The following is a 17062-nucleotide window of genomic DNA, read 5'->3' on the forward strand; positions in this document are numbered from 1 at the left end:
GGGAGTGGGGGGGGTGCTGCAGGCACCCAGGAAATGGAGGTATGCAAGAGGGGCTGGGATATAGCTCAGTGGCAGAGCACTTGCCTAGCAGGTGTCAAGCCCTGGGTTCTATCCCCAGCACTGCAAAAACAAAAGGAGGGAGCCCAGAGACAGGTCCAAGAGAACACAGGGAGATCCTCGGTCGAGCTGTCTGAGGGGGCTTTTGTACTCAAAGAGCTACAGTGTGGAGTCGGCCCTCTCACCTTTGCTGCTGGATAGGCCAGGAGGGAGCCAACCTCCACCACCTTATGGACTAGACTGAATCAGGCTTGTACGCACCTGTGGGGTCTGGGGGGCTTTCACCAGGGCGGCAGATGCCTGGAGGTGCCCTGCCCTGTGTGTACACAGTGAAATATACATGCAGTGCTACGATATGGCTCTTGGGGGATCACGGGGGTCAAGTGAGCCACATGGGGTTTGTGGCTAGAGGGGTGTCAACTGAATAGCAGTTGGTGGAGTGTGCAGCGGGCAGTCATATGCGCAGCGTAAGAGTTGTGGGGACCCTGGGGGGGATGAAGCTACAATAGGGGGCTGTGATTCCTCATCTGTATCCAGTTTCTGCTCAGGTCTGGGGTGGAGGGGGTGACAAGACTGGGTGGCAGACTATTTCCGGTCTGCATTTATGGGGATTCCTTCTGACATCAGAGTGGCCAATTGGGGACATAGATCTTCATGCCAAGCCCTGACTGGGGGAGTGGAGGGCTGAGGCTGGGGGAGAGGCAGCTCACCAGCTGGATCCAATTAGGATTCTTACCCAAAGCAAAACATGCAGACACACCCCAGTTCCTGCTGCCCAGCCTCCCTTCATAAGGAACGTGAGGCAGGCAGAGTAAAAGGTCAGAGGCCTGGGGCAGGCTAGTTCCTAGCAGCCACCCCTCCCTGCCCTGCTGACTGCCAGGAGCCAAGTTGCCAGATCAGCATCAGCAGTCCTGACCATCAGCTGACTGAGCCCTCCTCCTCTAGGGTCCCTTCCCACCCTTCCAGCTCAGAGAAGTACCCTCTTGTAGGAGGAGCAGAGCAGGAGGTTCTCCCAACAATATCCGTTCTCAGGGTCTGCTGCCCATTGGTGCCCCAATGTGCTCCTTCCCCAAATCTGCTCCATGTGATACACCCCAGCAATATGCAGGGGTAGGTGGTCCTAGTTTTTCTCTTGGCATCCCAGCCAGGAGCCATTAGGAGGTGGAGGCATGCTGGGGGAACTGGTCCCCTCCTAGCTAAGGACAGAGGGTGTCATAAACTCTGGAGTCCTCCCAGAATTCAGACAGCCCCCCTCACCCACGCAGCCAGCACGAAAAGGCTGGAAGTCCGGGCAGACTCCTTCTCTGAGTCCCTGACCTGGGGGACTTGGCCCTACGCTTTCCCAGGTACTTTCCAGCTACAAGTCCACGTGGGCAGGGACAAGTTTTCAAGACTTTTGCTTTTTCTGGATAGAGGTGGAGGAACTGCTCACAACTCTTCCCACTTGAGTTTGGGACAGGGACCCTGGGGGAGGGGCTTTGTGCCTTCGGTTAGGCTGGAATCACTCCCAGCTGGGGCCTCGCCTCCTCCCCGCCCCTCTCCTTCCCTGGGACCTACCTTCCCCGGCGAGCAGGTGGCAGGGCCTCAGGGCGCCTGGGTGGGTTGGAGCATCCCTGCCCAGCTCCTTCCTGGCGCGGCCGCGGCGGGCCCTTGGGGAGCGAGGGCAGGGAGAAGTGCGGGCCTTCACGGCCCTCGTGACCGGGTCAGGACGCCGGGCCAGGCTGGGCGCCCGAGAAGGAAGAAGGAGGCCGAGGGGGCGCGCAGGGAGGCAGGACCGTGCGAGTGGCGCGGCTTGGGGAATTCGGGGCTCGGATCTGCACCATGGGGCCGGCCGGGGTGGGGCGGAGCAGGGGGTCGGCTCCCCTCCCTCGCTCCAGCGGGGCGTGAGAGTGCCCTCCGTCGGGGCGCGCCGCGGGAATGCTGGCGGCCCTTGCAGAAGGGCCGGGCCGGCAAGGAGGCGGCGCCGGGAGGGGCCACCAAGGGTCCCCGGGGAGCCCGCACGGTTTCCCAGCTGCCTCCCCTGGCCCCCACACCACAGGGCTGGCGTCGGGAAGGGGGCGGGCGGGCCAGCGAGGGCCACTCAGAGTTTCCAGCGACATTTCCAGGGTGTGGGAAGCGAGCTGCTGCGCGGTGGAGCCAGGACAGAGGGCAGGAGTGATTAGCGAGAACACGCTGAGTCCCAGGGACCGGGTGGAGCTTTCAGCTGATACGCCTCCACCGCCCGGGAGAGGAGGGAGACGGGCCCGCAAGGCTGACAGGCGGGGACCGAGATAAAGGCGCCCCACAGGCAGGGTGGCCCAGGAGCCAAGGCCCCGCCGCCTCTCCGGCTCTTGGGGAGGAGGTTTGTGCACGCATAAGCGCGCGCCCGGCGTGGGCAAAGAAAACTTGCACGCGTGCACTCGCAAATGTGCGGATGCTCACACGTGCAAACACTGGGAGGAAATCGGCTTCAGGCAACGGCCCAGGGCATGCCGCGCCCCCAAAGAGGATGAGGGTGGGGTCCCTTGGGCGGGGATGAGGTTAGGAGGGTCTTGATGTTCCCATACACCGTATTTGTTTTGATCTTCCTTCTTTCCGCTGTTCCCGCTACTCTGACATGAGTCCCCAGAGCCCCGCCTTGTTCACTCTGGCCCTGGCTTCTTCCCTCCTTCCCGCCAAGCTTGTATGTGGGTACAGGGCCTGTTACAAAAACATGAGGGTGCTTCATGACTGTTTACTGACAGTAGAAGTAAAGTCTAGAGTGCATCTAGCCTTTGGCTAACCTCTGGGATCCCCAAATCTCAACCAATCAACCATCAAATAGCTACTGATCTACTTCAGATACTGTTGGGAGTGATCAATAATAATTAGGGAAATATGATAGTATCTATTGGATACCTACTGAGTATCTAATTAGCACCCAAGGCCACCATGCACTTCAGACGGTTTTTCAAGTACAGCATTCAGCCCAAAATTTGAAAGGGAATGGAGCAAAGAGGAAGCAATTTCAACCCCTACTTCCCTAACTGCTGTTAGCTCTCTTTTCCCAGTTGGGGTAAAGAGCTATACTGGCAGCACTGGAACAAGATAATATGGGGATGCTAAGGCTGAGGGGGAGGTCTACAAAGAGACAGCCAGGGGCTTCCAGTGTCTGCCTGCTGCTGTGTGGTTACAGATCAGCAGCACTGGCAGAAAAGGGACCATCAGGCACAGGTCGCAGAAGCAGATCCTAGGCTTCCAAGAAAGATTTAAAAATGATTATGGGGCTCCAGGTCTGCCATTTGTGAGGTAATTTTACAGAGGCAACTATTGTATGAGCAGGGGCTGAGCAAGATAACCTTTGAGGTCCCTTTCAATAATATCTGCCTCTCCTGATGAGGATGGGGTGGGTAGCAGTGCCCTTAGAAGGTGGCTGCCCTAGGACACTCATTGAAGGCAGGATACACACCCACCCCTTGGCACCAGCCTTTTTCCTCCCTCGGGGATAAATTACCCTTGTCTCGAGATTTCCCACCTGTCAGGGTCCTTGGGTATAAGAAGGGCCACATCACTTTCATTATCTTCCTTGTTCTCCAAACATGGCGAAGCTGAAGATCTTCCAATTCCAGGAATCCTGGCCATATCCCTCACCAGCAGCGAGCTTCTCTATTCTCTAGGGTTCTGACCTGGACTCCAAGATAAATATTTAATGTAGAGGGTGCTGCTGAGCCGCCAAAGGTCCCAACTTCCGGCTTCTCACAGAGGGAGGTGGCAGCCATGGGCAAGGAGCTGGGGACTGGCCACCGGGTCCATCTCTATGGGAATGGGGAGTTAGGTAAACAGCTTTGGAGGAGTACGGGGAAGGCTGCTAGAGACCTTTCCTCAGCTCTGCCTGTCTACTTAGGCCTGGGCCTGGCTGGCCTCAACACCTGACCCTGCAGTTTTGAACCTAAAACTGTTCCCTGGGGCTCAGCTGGCCCCACAGAAGACAGGATGGAGCAGAGCGTGGTGGTGCAAGCCTGTAATCCCAGCGACTTGGGAGACTGAAGCAGGAGGATCACAAGTTCAAAACCAACCTCAGCAATTTAGGGAGGCCCTGAGCAACTTAGCCAGACCCCGCCCGTCCCCCCCAAAAAAAGAGCTGGGGATGTGGCTCAGTGCTTAAGTGCCCCTGGGTTCAATCCCTGGTACCAAAGTGGTGGTGGGGGGAGATGGAGATTGTTGGGACCACTGGGCAAGAAAAACAAAGGAAACTTGAACATTTCCTCCTTTTCTGCCCATATTTAGGGAAAATTCCTCTTTGAAAAGTAGATTAAGTAGGAAAGTAGCAAGGTTCTGAGATTCAGCCAAGTATCTCAGGTGTCGGATTTCCTACCTCCCACCCCTGACTTCAGTTCCTTGTGGCGGGTCTGCCTCTGTGGCTGGAACAGCTTCCGGGCCAGGCTGAGCTGGTGAAGGTGTCCCAGATAACAGGCCCTGATCAGTCCCAGGGCAGATTCCTTTCATCTCCTAGGCACGGCCCCTGCTCATTTTCTTGTCTGAGGGGGACCGCCCTCCCCGTGAGCCTGCCACTTACCAACTCTGCTGCTGCCTTTGGTCAGGGGCTGCCTCAGCCTCCTCAGCCACCTGAGCCCTAGTAAACATAGTCACAGTTATATAACTGCTCTGTTTTCTCAGATATCTGATTCCAGTCACCAGGATCTCCACCTGTGCCCAAGGCCACCAACTTTTAAAAATTCTTTTTCCTCTCGGTACTGGAGAATGATCCCAGGGCCTCAAACATGCCAGGCAAGCAGTCTAACACTGAGCTACATACCCAGTCCTTTTTATTTTATTTTGAGCAGGATCTTGCTAGTTGCCCAGGCTAGCCTCAAACTTGCAATCCTTTAATCTCAGCCTTCGTCAGACTCGCTGGGATCACAAGCATGTGCCACAGAACCCTGGCAGTCAACTTTTGTTTTGCCTGTATTCCCCCACAGCACTCTTGTCCTCGACCCCAATTTCAGGGCATGATGAGCCAAGCACTGCCAATATCCTCATGTGGAGGGAGATGGGGGGATAAAAAGCAATTCATTCTGAAAAGCAACTTCTGTCACCAACAGGAAGTGTAAGTGGTTTCCTCTTACAGGGAAGACCAGGTGAGTAGGGTACAGAGAACTGGGATTCTCTTCCTAAGTAGGGAAAGGGAAAATAGAGATCACCGAAGACAGACACACAGACACTCCATGTCTTTCTCTAGTGCTGGGAACTTGCCATTAGTTGCACTCAGATCTCTCCTGCACTGGGCCCCAATCCCCTTACATTAAATAAAGGAAGAGCATCTGCTGTCCCTTTTATTCTCCTGCCCAGGGATGACTCTGGTACAGTCTTCAAGTAGGCTCTGAGCCCTTTTTTCTTGCACTCTCACAAGAGTATTTTCCTGCAGACCAGAAGGGCTTAGTAAAGAAGTTCAGCAGTTAGGACTTCTCTAAAGGGGTGACCATGGTGACACAACAGTGAGGAAGAGAAACCAAGTCACCTTGGACATATCAGGGCAGCTCTGGACTCTGTTTCATCCCCTGGGCCCCATCCTTTCTCCTGGGCCCTCTGCTGATTCCAGCTCCTGCAGTGCTGGCCAAGTTCTACCAATGGCCCTTGTCCATGCCAATCACTCACAGGAACAGGGTGGAGTAAGGGAGAAAAGTGAAAGTGACCCACTTTGAGGCTTCAAAGGCCCTCCTGTGCTAACAATGGCATGACCTGGCCCATCTGGAATCCAAGTTTTTTTGGGTCTAGTCACTGTGAAGTGACTGTGAGTGAAAAAGCACCCACCAGTACTGGCCAAGCAGAGTCATGTTGGGGCCATGGAACCCCACAGAAGTACAGAATGAGCTTCCCATAGCACACCTGTGATGTAACATGAATCTATCTAGGGACCTCGGTCAGTCACATCCAAATTCCTAAGGCTGTGACAGAACTTAGCCTTTCATCCCGTTTATCCGGCCTGTCCCCAAAGGAAACCTTGACAGTGACATCATGTGACTTCTTTCTCCCTTTTCATGGACAAGCAAATAAGCACAATGTGCAGATGGGGTGTCTTTGAGAAGAACTAAGCTGGAGGAACCTCTTTTAGTTCCAAAAAAGGATGAAGAGCAAGTGGCTTCAGCTCTTTAGAAAGTCAGCTTTATAAGAGAAGGACAAATAAGCAGTGACCTCAGAGGGGAAACTATGCCAAGTCAAGTTGGCCACAGAGAAGGGCACAGAACCAAGAGCTGGAGAATGAGGTCTGCCTGAGCCTTTTTCCCACTCGGGTAAACTGAGACGGGGAGGATGATAAGGCTGACTGGCCAGGGGACACCATGAGGTAGTGCTCCGGCCTCCAGACAAAGGACAACCTTGTCTTCCCGCCTCTTTGAATTCTATAATGAATTTTCTCCTGCATCAACATTAAAAGGCGACTTAATTTGCCATTAAATTGTCAACCCACTGTATCAACATTAAATAGATTTTCTTCCTAAAACCTTAAAATTGTGATTTAAAAAACAACCAACGCCAAAACAAAAAACTGTGCATTATTAGAGCAGTGGGGACTCCATCTAGATCTAGTGCAAGGTCCACATAAATTTGCATTGCAGCCCTTCATTCCAGGATCTTAAAAAGCTCCCTACAACCCTGCAAATCAGGGCAAATATCAACTCATTTTCCTGAGGCTTTAGCTAAGGAACAGGATGCTGCTAATTCAGGATACCACTAGGATAACAGAACCCACCACACATACTTAGCCTTTGTGCCATTAGATATCTGGGAACGTTTTCTGGCCTGTAAACTGCACCATGACCTTATTGTGGCTATATTTAACTTCATGATTGCTGTTTGGGTTTGTCAGGCCTGGATTTAGCCTTTCCACCCCAACTGCTGGGATCTGTAGAGTTCCCTCTCCAGGCCCTGGTGCTTCCCATCCCCAGTCCTTATGAATCCACAGCACCTCAAGACATTTCTACTTTTCAGAGAAATTGAAAGGCTGTTCTTGGTAGTCCAGCTCAACTCCTCTCTGGCTTTGACTTCTTCCAAGTTGGAATTCATCCACATCTATTGTTAGGATCACATGCAGGGTTATTAAATTACTATAATAAAAGCCTATTTTTATCTTTTGTAAAGACTCGAGATTCCTGGGATGTCTTTCTTCCTTTTCTTCAAGTAGTAGCCTCTGTTGGAGAAGCCACAGGAGGAGAGGGTATGGGATTGAGCAGGACTTAGTGGTAGGCAAAAAGCCAGGAGGCAGCTAGGAGCAAGGGAGTGGATTTCGAGTGGGAAAAACACAAAAATACAAAAGTACTTTAAAACAAAAGGGGTGAAGGAGAGAGATCCTCTATTGCTATGGGGAACTCCCTTGGGAGCGGAATTCCTTGGCATTTTCCAGAGACTAAGCCAGATATCACAAGCCAGGCTTTCCCTTGCTCCTGGAATTATTAAATGAGTAAGAGCCAAATATCAACACCTCCACCAGGAAATAAAGACACAGGGAGCCAATAAATTATCACTCAATTATAAGGAAGTTTCCTTCTTTTTTTTTTAATCTTAAAGACAACTTCCAATTTACATTAAGAAAGGTCTAACAAAGTAATTTCTTGTTTACAAAAAAGACTTATTAACTGACTTCTGCCAACCTAACATTTCTGCCATTTTCTTTAACGTAACTGAAAGCAAGAAAAAGCAGGTCATCTCTAAGTGCTAGCAAATATGCCATCATTCAGAAGAACCTTAAAAAATTACACCAGCATCCAGCCTCAAACATCTGACCACTTCCCCACCCAGGAAGCAAAACCAGGGAACTTCTTAGCAAAAGTTGGCCGACTTTTCTATTAGGAAACATAGCCACTGGGTACAATGCACAGAGAAGGGGAAATACTGTATCCACCATAGCCTCTTCAAAAGATTCTGTGACAGAAAAAGCATGGCTTTATTGCCCCAAATCAAAAATCTATGGCTGCCTTGTTACATGTGCTTTGTTTTAACATGCAAAAAAGGGTGCTCGGTGGGCGATGTGACAAGGGTATGAAGGGAACCTGGTCCAGAATTTACAGGCAGGCAGTGTGCACGGCCTTACTTCAGAGCAGCGCGGGGAAATGCGCTGAGTCCTGCTCTCGCTTCTTGATCTGAAGCCACCTTGACTTGTCATGAGGGCACTGAGGAGAAGCTGCATAACCTGTCTCAGACAAAGGTGTTATTTGGCAAGTCTTGCCACGGTTGCCAGGGCGTGAGGCCAAGGCCTCCCAAGAGGGAGTATATGCTCAGGATCATCTTCACCTTTGTGACTGCATAGATGAAGGCAGCTAACACGACCCCATTCACTTTGGCTGGATAGAGGCAGAGCAGGTCCCCAGTCCCAGCGTAACACAGGCTCTCCCTCACACAGTCAATGGCACAAAGCTCTAATATGGTTCTCTGCTGGCACCCCAGATACTAAGAGTAACAACCCTGTCCTTTGGCTACACAACTTTCTCCACTATACATATCTCCTTTTTTTTTTTTTTGTGGGGAGGGGGTACCAGAGATTTAACTCAGAGGCACTTGACCACTAAGCCACATCCCCAGCCCTATTTTGTATTTTTATTTAGAGACAGAGCCTCACTGACTTGCTTAGTGCCTCACTTTTGCTGAGGCTGGCTTTGAACTTGTGATCCTCCTGCCTCAGTCTCCTGAGCAGCTGGGATTACAGGTAGGTGACACCACACCCAGCAACATTTGCTCTTTCTTGAGGCTTTCCTCTGATCCTCTGATCATAGCAAGGCTTAAAGGGACCATGGCAACACCATGCTTCAAAACCATCTACCACGTAACCCAGACCCTTCTCAGTCTCTGAATAGCCAGTTGTAGATGGTCTTTTACTCCAGGTCTAGCAGATTTCAGAAAAGATGGGGCCAGGTACCAGACAAGATGGAACCCATGGTTTATAACCACAAATAACTTAGGAAACTGGAGCCTCATACCCATAACTGGGACTCTGCTCTTTTCTGCCTAGGCAGGGAAAGCTGAATGTCTTGAAAGAAACTTGGATTCCAGTGTTACTATAACAACTAGACTAAATATGGGGTATTCTAGAATGCCATCTCAACAAGTCTTTATGGGATAGAAAATAATTTTCAATGCAAAGATCGGGGAGAAATACAAAGGAAAACTAGGATCAGTCAATGTGGGGCAAGTTCTTCATAAATTAGTTTAACTGACTGATCACCCAGGTTGGTAAGGACAAACTTAATTTTGAAGTGCTTGTATTTTTTAAAATATTTTTTTAGTTGTAGATGGACACAATACCTTTATTTTTTATTTGTTTATTTTTATGTGATGCTGAGGATTGAACCCAGTGCCTCACACGTGTGCGGCAAGAGCTCTGCCACTGACCAACAGTCCCAGCCCAGTGCTTGTATTTTTATTTAGAGATACAATACAGCAAAAAAAATCTAGATTTCAGTTTTCCCTCTTCTGAGGCTAGAGAGAGTCTGGAGTAGTGATCCTGAGCAGCAAGCCCAGCTGTATCTCAGATGATTATAATTTTTTTTTTTTTTCTGCCTATAGAGAGGTCAGTCGCCTCAAGCTTGGTTTTAAAACCACTTAGAGGGCTGGGGATGTGGCTCAAGCGGTAGCACGCTTGCCTGGCATGCGTGCAGCCCGGGTTCGATCCTCAGCACCACATACAAACAATGATGTTGTGTCCGCCAAAAACTGAAAAATAAATATTAAAAAAAAATTCTCTCTCCTCTCTCTCTCTTAAAAAAAAATAAATAAAACCACTTAGAAGATCTAAGGGATAATGTCAATTCTGAAAGGCTCCAAAGCTATCTAATTTTCAGAAATCCTGTCCTTGCTCCTTAATGACATTAAATAAAAATATTCTAGTGGCCAAACAAATAAGATCTTTCTCTTCCTATTTTGAGCAGGGTCAGGAAACCCTACCTAAGGTATCAGGATAAGAAAACAAGTCTTTGCCATTGAGAGAAACTTGCTTGGGTGGCAGCTGTTCACAGAAGACCAGAAAAGGTGATGTCAACACAGGTAAAAGGATATGAAAAAAAGTGGATATCCCTGGACAGTGTGACACTGAGTCCTAGGCAAGGAGACTAACAAATACATCAGTATGTGACAAGAAATATTTACTTTGCTGATCAAAATTTATGACAAAAGCCCAGCAAATCAACAATATCTGTACCTATAACCAAAATATCATTTTGAGATTGTAAGGAAAATCAAAGCTGTAGCATTCCATTACACACACACACGTATTTTTGGAACTAGGGGTTAAACCAGTAAATCTCCTGTTATCTGTATCACATGGATACACTTAGTACATGACTTTCTAAAATGTTGAAATACCCACCTAGTTTTTTACAGAACAGAAGCAGTATCTTCACTTTTAGAATCCAGCACAATTTTCCAACTTCCTCTTCCCCCACCTTTTTCTTTGGTTCTGGAGATTGAACCCAGTGGTGCTTACCCACTGAGCCACATCCTCAGCCTCTTTTTTTTTTTTTTGAGACAGGGTATCATTACATTGCTTAGGGCCTCACTAAATCACTGAGGCTGGCTTTGAACTTGTAATCCTCCACCTCAGAGCCACTGGGAATACAGGCATGTGCCATGGTGCCCAGCCATGGTGCTCCCTTTAAGAGCTAGCTGGTGGTGCTGTATCTGACACTCATGTTTTCTTAAATCAGAATTTTCTCTCTACTCTAGGACCCTCAGCAGCTCTGTGGGCACCAGTATAATAATACCCTTTTGTGATTTTCCATCAAAGAAACTTGCTTTTATCATCATACCACTTATTTTTGAGAAAGTAATTAAGATATTCCTAAATAATCACCCTTTTTAATTGGTAAAATATTTTTTGTTCATAAGTGTTTGCAGTGAGTATTTAGCTATAGGCTGCTGATGGAGGCCTCAAGTGTGGTTTCTACCTGTGGACTATACAGCCTCAATCCACACGGCAAAGAGAAAGGGCAAGGGACTCCCTGCTCTACCATCTGTCACGTGGGCTGAACTTCATAGGAGAGATTGCTACTCCTGGGGGTGGGAGAGAGGGATATAAGGGTGTACCAGAGCTTAATTCCCTCTCTGGGTATAAAGAAATGGCAATCAGGGAAGACAAGTTACTCAAGATTTTTCCCTCCCTTATTTTACATGTTTTGCTCACAACCCAAGAGGAGATCCTTCATCCCTGTCCACAATATCCTTTCTATCTTTCTATTATGAACAGAGCAATTCATGCATACAGATTCTAATCCCCAAGAATGCTTTGATCTCTGTCATAGACAAACTGGGAACTGTTATGCATTAAATCTTCATTCTTCTAATAAAAATTATGTTGTTTTTTTTTTAAAATTTATTTATTTATTTATTTCTGGTTTTTGTTATACTGGTCAGTGGAGTCTCTTGAAGCTCCCAACATGAAGTCTTGCTGTCTGAGACACTTGCTCCAATGATAGCCTCCCACATCCCAGATGACATTAAGGAAGTCTTTCAATTTGCATTTCCCATGCTTCCATATTATATTTCCAGACATGCAAATTCATTAGAGAGCTCATCAATGAGTGCTGCAACATGGTAACTGTGATCAGGCTAAGCCAAAAATGGGGGCTTAAGTATCCCCCCCCACAAATTTCCTTCATTAGTTGGTTGTGACATGAAAAACAAACCAAGGGAAGAGTAGTCAAACACTACATCTGAACACTTGTTTCTGGGTTCCAAAATATGCTAATGAAGGTTGATATATAGTTCAATCTAATGAGTATTGAAAGATGGAGAAACAACCCAGTAGTTAGGAGACAGATCTTCTAATTAGATCTAGGAGACAGGAAATCTTCACTCATCCAGTGCCCTTTAGCGAGACTTTCAGTTCACAAAGGGACCATGCCATCTTCAGTTTCCATTACCTCAGTTAGCTGCAGAATTACTGACACTAAAAAACAAAAGGATGATGGGGACAATAGAAGCGACAGCTGATGCAATGGTATACAAGGGCATACATACTTCTAGTTGTGGAAGGTTCTGCTAAGGGCATTTATAAAATATTTAGAAATGTGACTTCCTTTGCAGGTGGGGTAAATCTCCCCAGTATTCAAAAATGAAAGTGAAAGAATCTGGCAACAGCTAAAGCTTTTTGAAAATCTTTTCCCTCCAAACTTCTAAGGAGAGTTCAAACAAATCATGCTTATGGTTAGATGGACAAATTTTAGGTAACTCTAAGAAAATCCCTCATTATTTTTTATTTGGCTTTAGTAGAATACATTAAAAGAATTTGAGAGTAAAGAAGAAACTATATTGGTACGGAAAACATTCTCCGTGGCCCTTAAAAAACAGTATTTGAGTTTATTATAGTTTAGATGTGAGGTGTCCCCCAAAAGCTCATGTGTGAGACAGCGCATGAAGATTCAGAGAACAAATGATTGGGTTATAAGAATCTTAACCCAATCAGTGAATTAATCCCCTGATAGGGATCAACTGAACAGTAACTGAAGGCTGGTAGGGTGTGGCTGAAAGAGGTAGGTACTGAGGGCATGGCTTTAGTATACCTATTTATATTGGTCAGTGGAGTCTCTCTCTGCTTTCTGATCATCATATGAGCCACTTCCCTTTGCTACACTCTTCTGCCAATGAATGTTCTGCCTCACCTCAAGCTCTGAGGAATGAAGCCTGCTGTCTGTGGACTGAGACCTCTGAAACCGTGAGCCCCCAAATAAACTTTTTCTTCTGTACAATTGTTCTGGTCCAGTCTTTTAGTCACAGCCTCGAAAAAGCTGACTAAAACAGAGTTATTTGCTTAGAAGTTCTAGAATAATCATGTTTTCTATCAGAAAAGAAGCAGTTTTAGCTACTAAAATCTAAGAGGCCTTTCTCCAATGGCACTACATAGAAAGGATAAGAATCTTGAGTTTGAAAAACTATTAATCTTAAATGAAAGATATCACCCTCCAAAAACAAGAGAAAAGGCTGTCTAGTTCAAGTCAGAAACCCAGGGTTGAGGTCTCCAAGGCCCTTTTATTAGGGGAAGGTCCCTTTATAGCACAAGACTTCACATATGTATTGACAACAAATTAGTTCCTAAAAATTGAGGAGGAAAAAGGGGAAAACAAAACAGATGTACTTTTTTATATATTTAACATAAATTAAAAAAATTTATAAAACTGTCACCTTTCTTACAGAATAAATGCAGAATGAATTATGAATGCACCTCCAGGTTTAAGTTGTTTTGAGTTGTTTTTGTTTCATTCTTCCAATAATAAATAAATAAGATTTGTTCGTGAGTTTGGGGTCCACCTGTGCAGCAGCAGGACTCTGACATCACAGGGGTTTCTTCCCTTGGTCGCTCTGGTGTGCGGGGTTTGGGCGTACAGGGGATACTGAGTTCACTGGCCCATCGTGTTTTGTGCCATCTTTTCGGGGTGGCATTCGCTCATTAATTCGGTCCAGACCTCGGGCTTCTTCAAAACTTCGAATCTTGTGCTGAAGTGAAAACCCACTGATGGCTATAGAAAAACAGGAAAGGGGGTGGAGAGTGCTCAGTTAGGCAGCAAACAACAGCTTAACAATTTTTAGCACACAGCAACATCCTAGGAACACACTGAAAGGTGGCCAGGGAGCACATAACTGGTGAAGGGAAAGGCAACATTTGATTGAATCAGTCTTGTCTAAAACTATTGCTTCCATGAGGAAGGGCAACAGAAATGGAAATGTTCATAAAAATCTCAATATGAATATTTATAAAATCTCAATGCAAATAATCATGGCAGAAGGAGACCTGGAATACAAGTAACAAGTTCTTAGCCCCAACACATTGGAGTTTTTTAATGGGCCAGAAACATGCTCAATGCCAGAAAAATGGCAACCCTAGGGTAACAAAGCAAATTAAACAGAGAAGTTGCTTCAAGCACAAATACCACATTGACCACAAAACAAAAAAGCAACAGAGAGCTATATTTTTATTTACAATAGCTTTTTATCTTGCACCACTGGGAACTGAATATAAGAACCATCAACACAGCTTCTAGGTATTTTCCTTCCGATTCAACTTTTGTTATCAATAAGAAAAGGAATTTCCATTTTGAAGCACTTTATCTAATAAAACAAATTTATAACACAGGTTTAGCAGTTCCAACAGGCTCCATCCACTTAATATATGTCTCCACCAAAAGAATGATAATTTAGCTTGAGTGCCTTAGGGCAACCTCAGAAATGAATCAAACTAAATTCTACCCTACTTTTGCCTCTGTTCTTAATAACTTTTAGTGTCATTAGATAAAGAGGCTGGCCTGAGTCTCTTAATCAAATGGATGGCTCTTATATGTGGAGGGGACATATGATTAACCTCTTCACCTCTCAACACCAGTTGCTTAAGCTTCGGTCATTGCAATGACAGTGACACAGTCCAGCAAGGACTTTAGCCGAGGTGAAGGTCATTGAAATGAATAAAAATACAGGGCACATGAACATGGTAGGGTTATCTATTCCTTTCCTCATTGTTACAGTTCTAGTGATATAATAAATAAAAGCTTTATAATGTTGAAAAAGTTTTTAAAAACTTGTAGACAGACACATGAGCACATCTATCAGAGTAGTACGGCCATACCTTCCCGGGCCTCTACCGCTTCTACTGTGGCTGTAAGAGGGCAGGAGCAGTGGCATGCAAAAACGAAGACAGAAAAAGAATGAGTAAACCAACAGCATCGTTGCCAGCACACACCCCAGGGGCGGGCTGCTAGCCTACCCCGTCCTGATTAGGTCCACTAGTCAGAGAAGTCAAGGGTTACTGAGAGGAACTAGACTGGGTTGAAATACGAGGTCTCCAGAGATTTTATAGATTGTAAACATTCCTGGTGGCATCAGAACGTTGTTCTCTTCATCTGAAATAGCCAATGCTGGTTTATGTCTGCATATCATATATGAAAATTATTTGTTGAATCAAACAAATTAACATCACAACTGTGTTTTAGTTTATTATATCTCAGATGATATTAAACAAGCTGCTGGGTCCCATTCAAAACACTTATTTAAAACTACTTTTCTTTTTTTGCTCTTAAAGGACTTATGTGAGGGCCAACTGTCCTTTTTAATTACTTAGTTAAAAAAAGAGTGGCCTTTGAAGAACAGACTGGCATTTGGAAGGAGAGAAAAGTGAGTTAGAAGTGAGGGGTTATTTCTTGTCTGAGAATGGACTACTAAGCTGGCAAAGGCATAGAACTATTCAATTCCCATACAAATTCAGGATTAGAGAAACTAATCTGGGATTACAGATGTGGCAGAGGCTTCCATTCAGTGTGCAAGAGAGAAGACAAATTACCTTGGCCCTCCCTCAGTGGTTGAAATGGAAGCAATCTAAAAATCAGTGCCTTCTCTTTCAGACAATAAAAAAATCTAATATATGACAAGGTGACAGGTTGTGGCAAGATCTTACAGGACAGCCCCATCATTCCTTTCAATAGCAATTTTCTTATCAAGGGCAGGGGAAAAAAACAAGCAGCAAGTTTGCTGTTCTTAAGGCTCTACAGTCACCACAAGAGGAGAAACAGAACTGCAGAGCTGACTTCCTACAGCAAAGTGAAAAATGGTGCATGGAATCAACTTACAAATGCCTTTGTTTGTCCACCAAACAATGCCACCCCTCTCTAATCGCCATAAAACAAATAAACTGCACAAGAAAATGACAGTGCTTTCTAATAGTACACCAGGATTATGACTGTTTGGAGTGGGAGAATAAGCTTTTCCTAAAACTGTATGGTCTACTTAAGAGTTTAAAATCTCTGGGGCTGGGGATGTGGCTCAAGCGGTAGCGAGCTCGCCTGGCATGTGTGGGGCACTGGGTTCGATCCTCAGCACCACATAAAATAAAATAAAGATATTGTGTCCACCAAAAACTGAAAAATAAATATTAAAAAATTCTCTCTCTCTCTCTCTCTCTCTCTCTCTCTCTCTCTCTCTCAAAAAGAGTTTAAAAATCTCCATGGTACTACTGTGTACTAGTATCACATCACTGTGGGCTCTCCTAGAATTGCTTTTCATATTGGACATTAAGACAGCACCCCATCTTAAGGGACAGTATAAGAAACAGTTATATAAAACTAACTCAATAGTTTTTTCTCTTTAACATCTTGTTGTTCTTTTTGTTTTTGGTGGTACTGGGGATTGAACCCAGGGCTTTGTGCATGCCAGGCAAGAGTTCTACCACCTCACTACCCCCTTTTCTCTTTAACATCTTTACTGAAATAAAATTCATATACCATAAAATTCACTTATTTAAAGTATGTAAGCCAATAATTTTAAGATATCTAGGGTTGTAATTTGTTTCAAACATTTTCATCACCCCTCTCCCCCAAAATCCTACTCATCCCCATTTTCCTCCCTCACCTCTCTTTCCCTTAACCCTCATCAACCACTCATCTATTTTCTGTATCTATAGATTTGCCTTTCTGCGTGTTTCATGTAGTGAAATCATATTATATGCTGACTCAGGTGACTGACTTCTTTCACCTGGCAGTGTTTTCAAGGTTCATGAATGTGGAAACATGCACCTATATTTCATTCTTTTTTATGCTAAATAGCATTCACACACACACACACAACATTGCTCATGCACTTGACGGACATTTGGGTTGTATCCACATTTGGACTATTATGAAGAATGCCACTTATGAACATTTGCAAGTAAGTTTTTGTGAGGATGTATTTCATTTCTTGGGGGATAGAGCAAAATAACTAGGACTGGAATTTCTGGATCATATAGTAACTCTGTTCAATCATTTGAGGAACTTCCAGACTGTTTTCTCCAAATAAGCTGCAGCATTTTGTGTCCTACTAGCAGTGTACCAGGGACTCAATTTCTCCAGAATCTCATCTTTTTTTTTTTTTTTTTTGCAGTGCTGGGAATGGAACCCAGGGCTTTGTACATGCTGAGCAAACATTCTACCACTGAGCTCCTCCCAGCCCTCATCAACATTTTTTTTTTTAACTGTACCCATCGGAGTGACTGTGAAGTGGTATTTCGTTGTGGTTTTGATTTGCATTTCCTGAATGTCTACTG

At 45.7% G+C, this 17062-nt stretch overlaps 2 protein-coding genes across 8 annotated transcripts in view; both read right to left on the reverse strand.

The window, feature by feature from the left end:
• Window positions 1-3672, reverse strand: part of Sorbs3 (sorbin and SH3 domain containing 3) — a 24013-nt gene extending 20341 nt beyond the window's left edge. For 5 of the 6 annotated variants that reach the window (XM_015499500.2, XM_048801603.1, XM_048801602.1 and 2 more), the window contains exon 1: window positions 3551-3672. In XM_015499500.2, coding sequence (XP_015354986.2) covers window positions 3551-3657 — 107 coding nt within the window. In that variant the 5' untranslated portion in view covers window positions 3658-3672. Of the gene's footprint in view, window positions 1-1614; window positions 2072-3550 lie in introns of those variants that run through there. The other variant, XM_015499499.2, reaches the window with a different exon arrangement.
• A 9334-nt stretch (window positions 3673-13006) lies between these two features.
• Window positions 13007-17062, reverse strand: part of Ppp3cc (protein phosphatase 3 catalytic subunit gamma) — a 44584-nt gene continuing 40528 nt past the window's right edge. Inside the window, exons 12-13 of one of the 2 annotated variants that reach the window (XM_015499505.2) lie at window positions 14615-14644; window positions 13007-13514 (exon numbers count right to left, since the gene is read on the reverse strand). In XM_015499505.2, coding sequence (XP_015354991.1) covers window positions 13330-13514; window positions 14615-14644 — 215 coding nt within the window. In that variant the 3' untranslated portion in view covers window positions 13007-13329. The remainder of the gene's footprint in view (window positions 13515-14614; window positions 14645-17062) is intronic. The other variant, XM_015499506.2, reaches the window with a different exon arrangement.

The sequence above is a fragment of the Marmota marmota genome, unplaced genomic scaffold (genome assembly GCF_001458135.2).
Source record: "Marmota marmota marmota unplaced genomic scaffold, marMar, whole genome shotgun sequence".
NCBI lineage: Eukaryota > Metazoa > Chordata > Mammalia > Rodentia > Sciuridae > Marmota > Marmota marmota.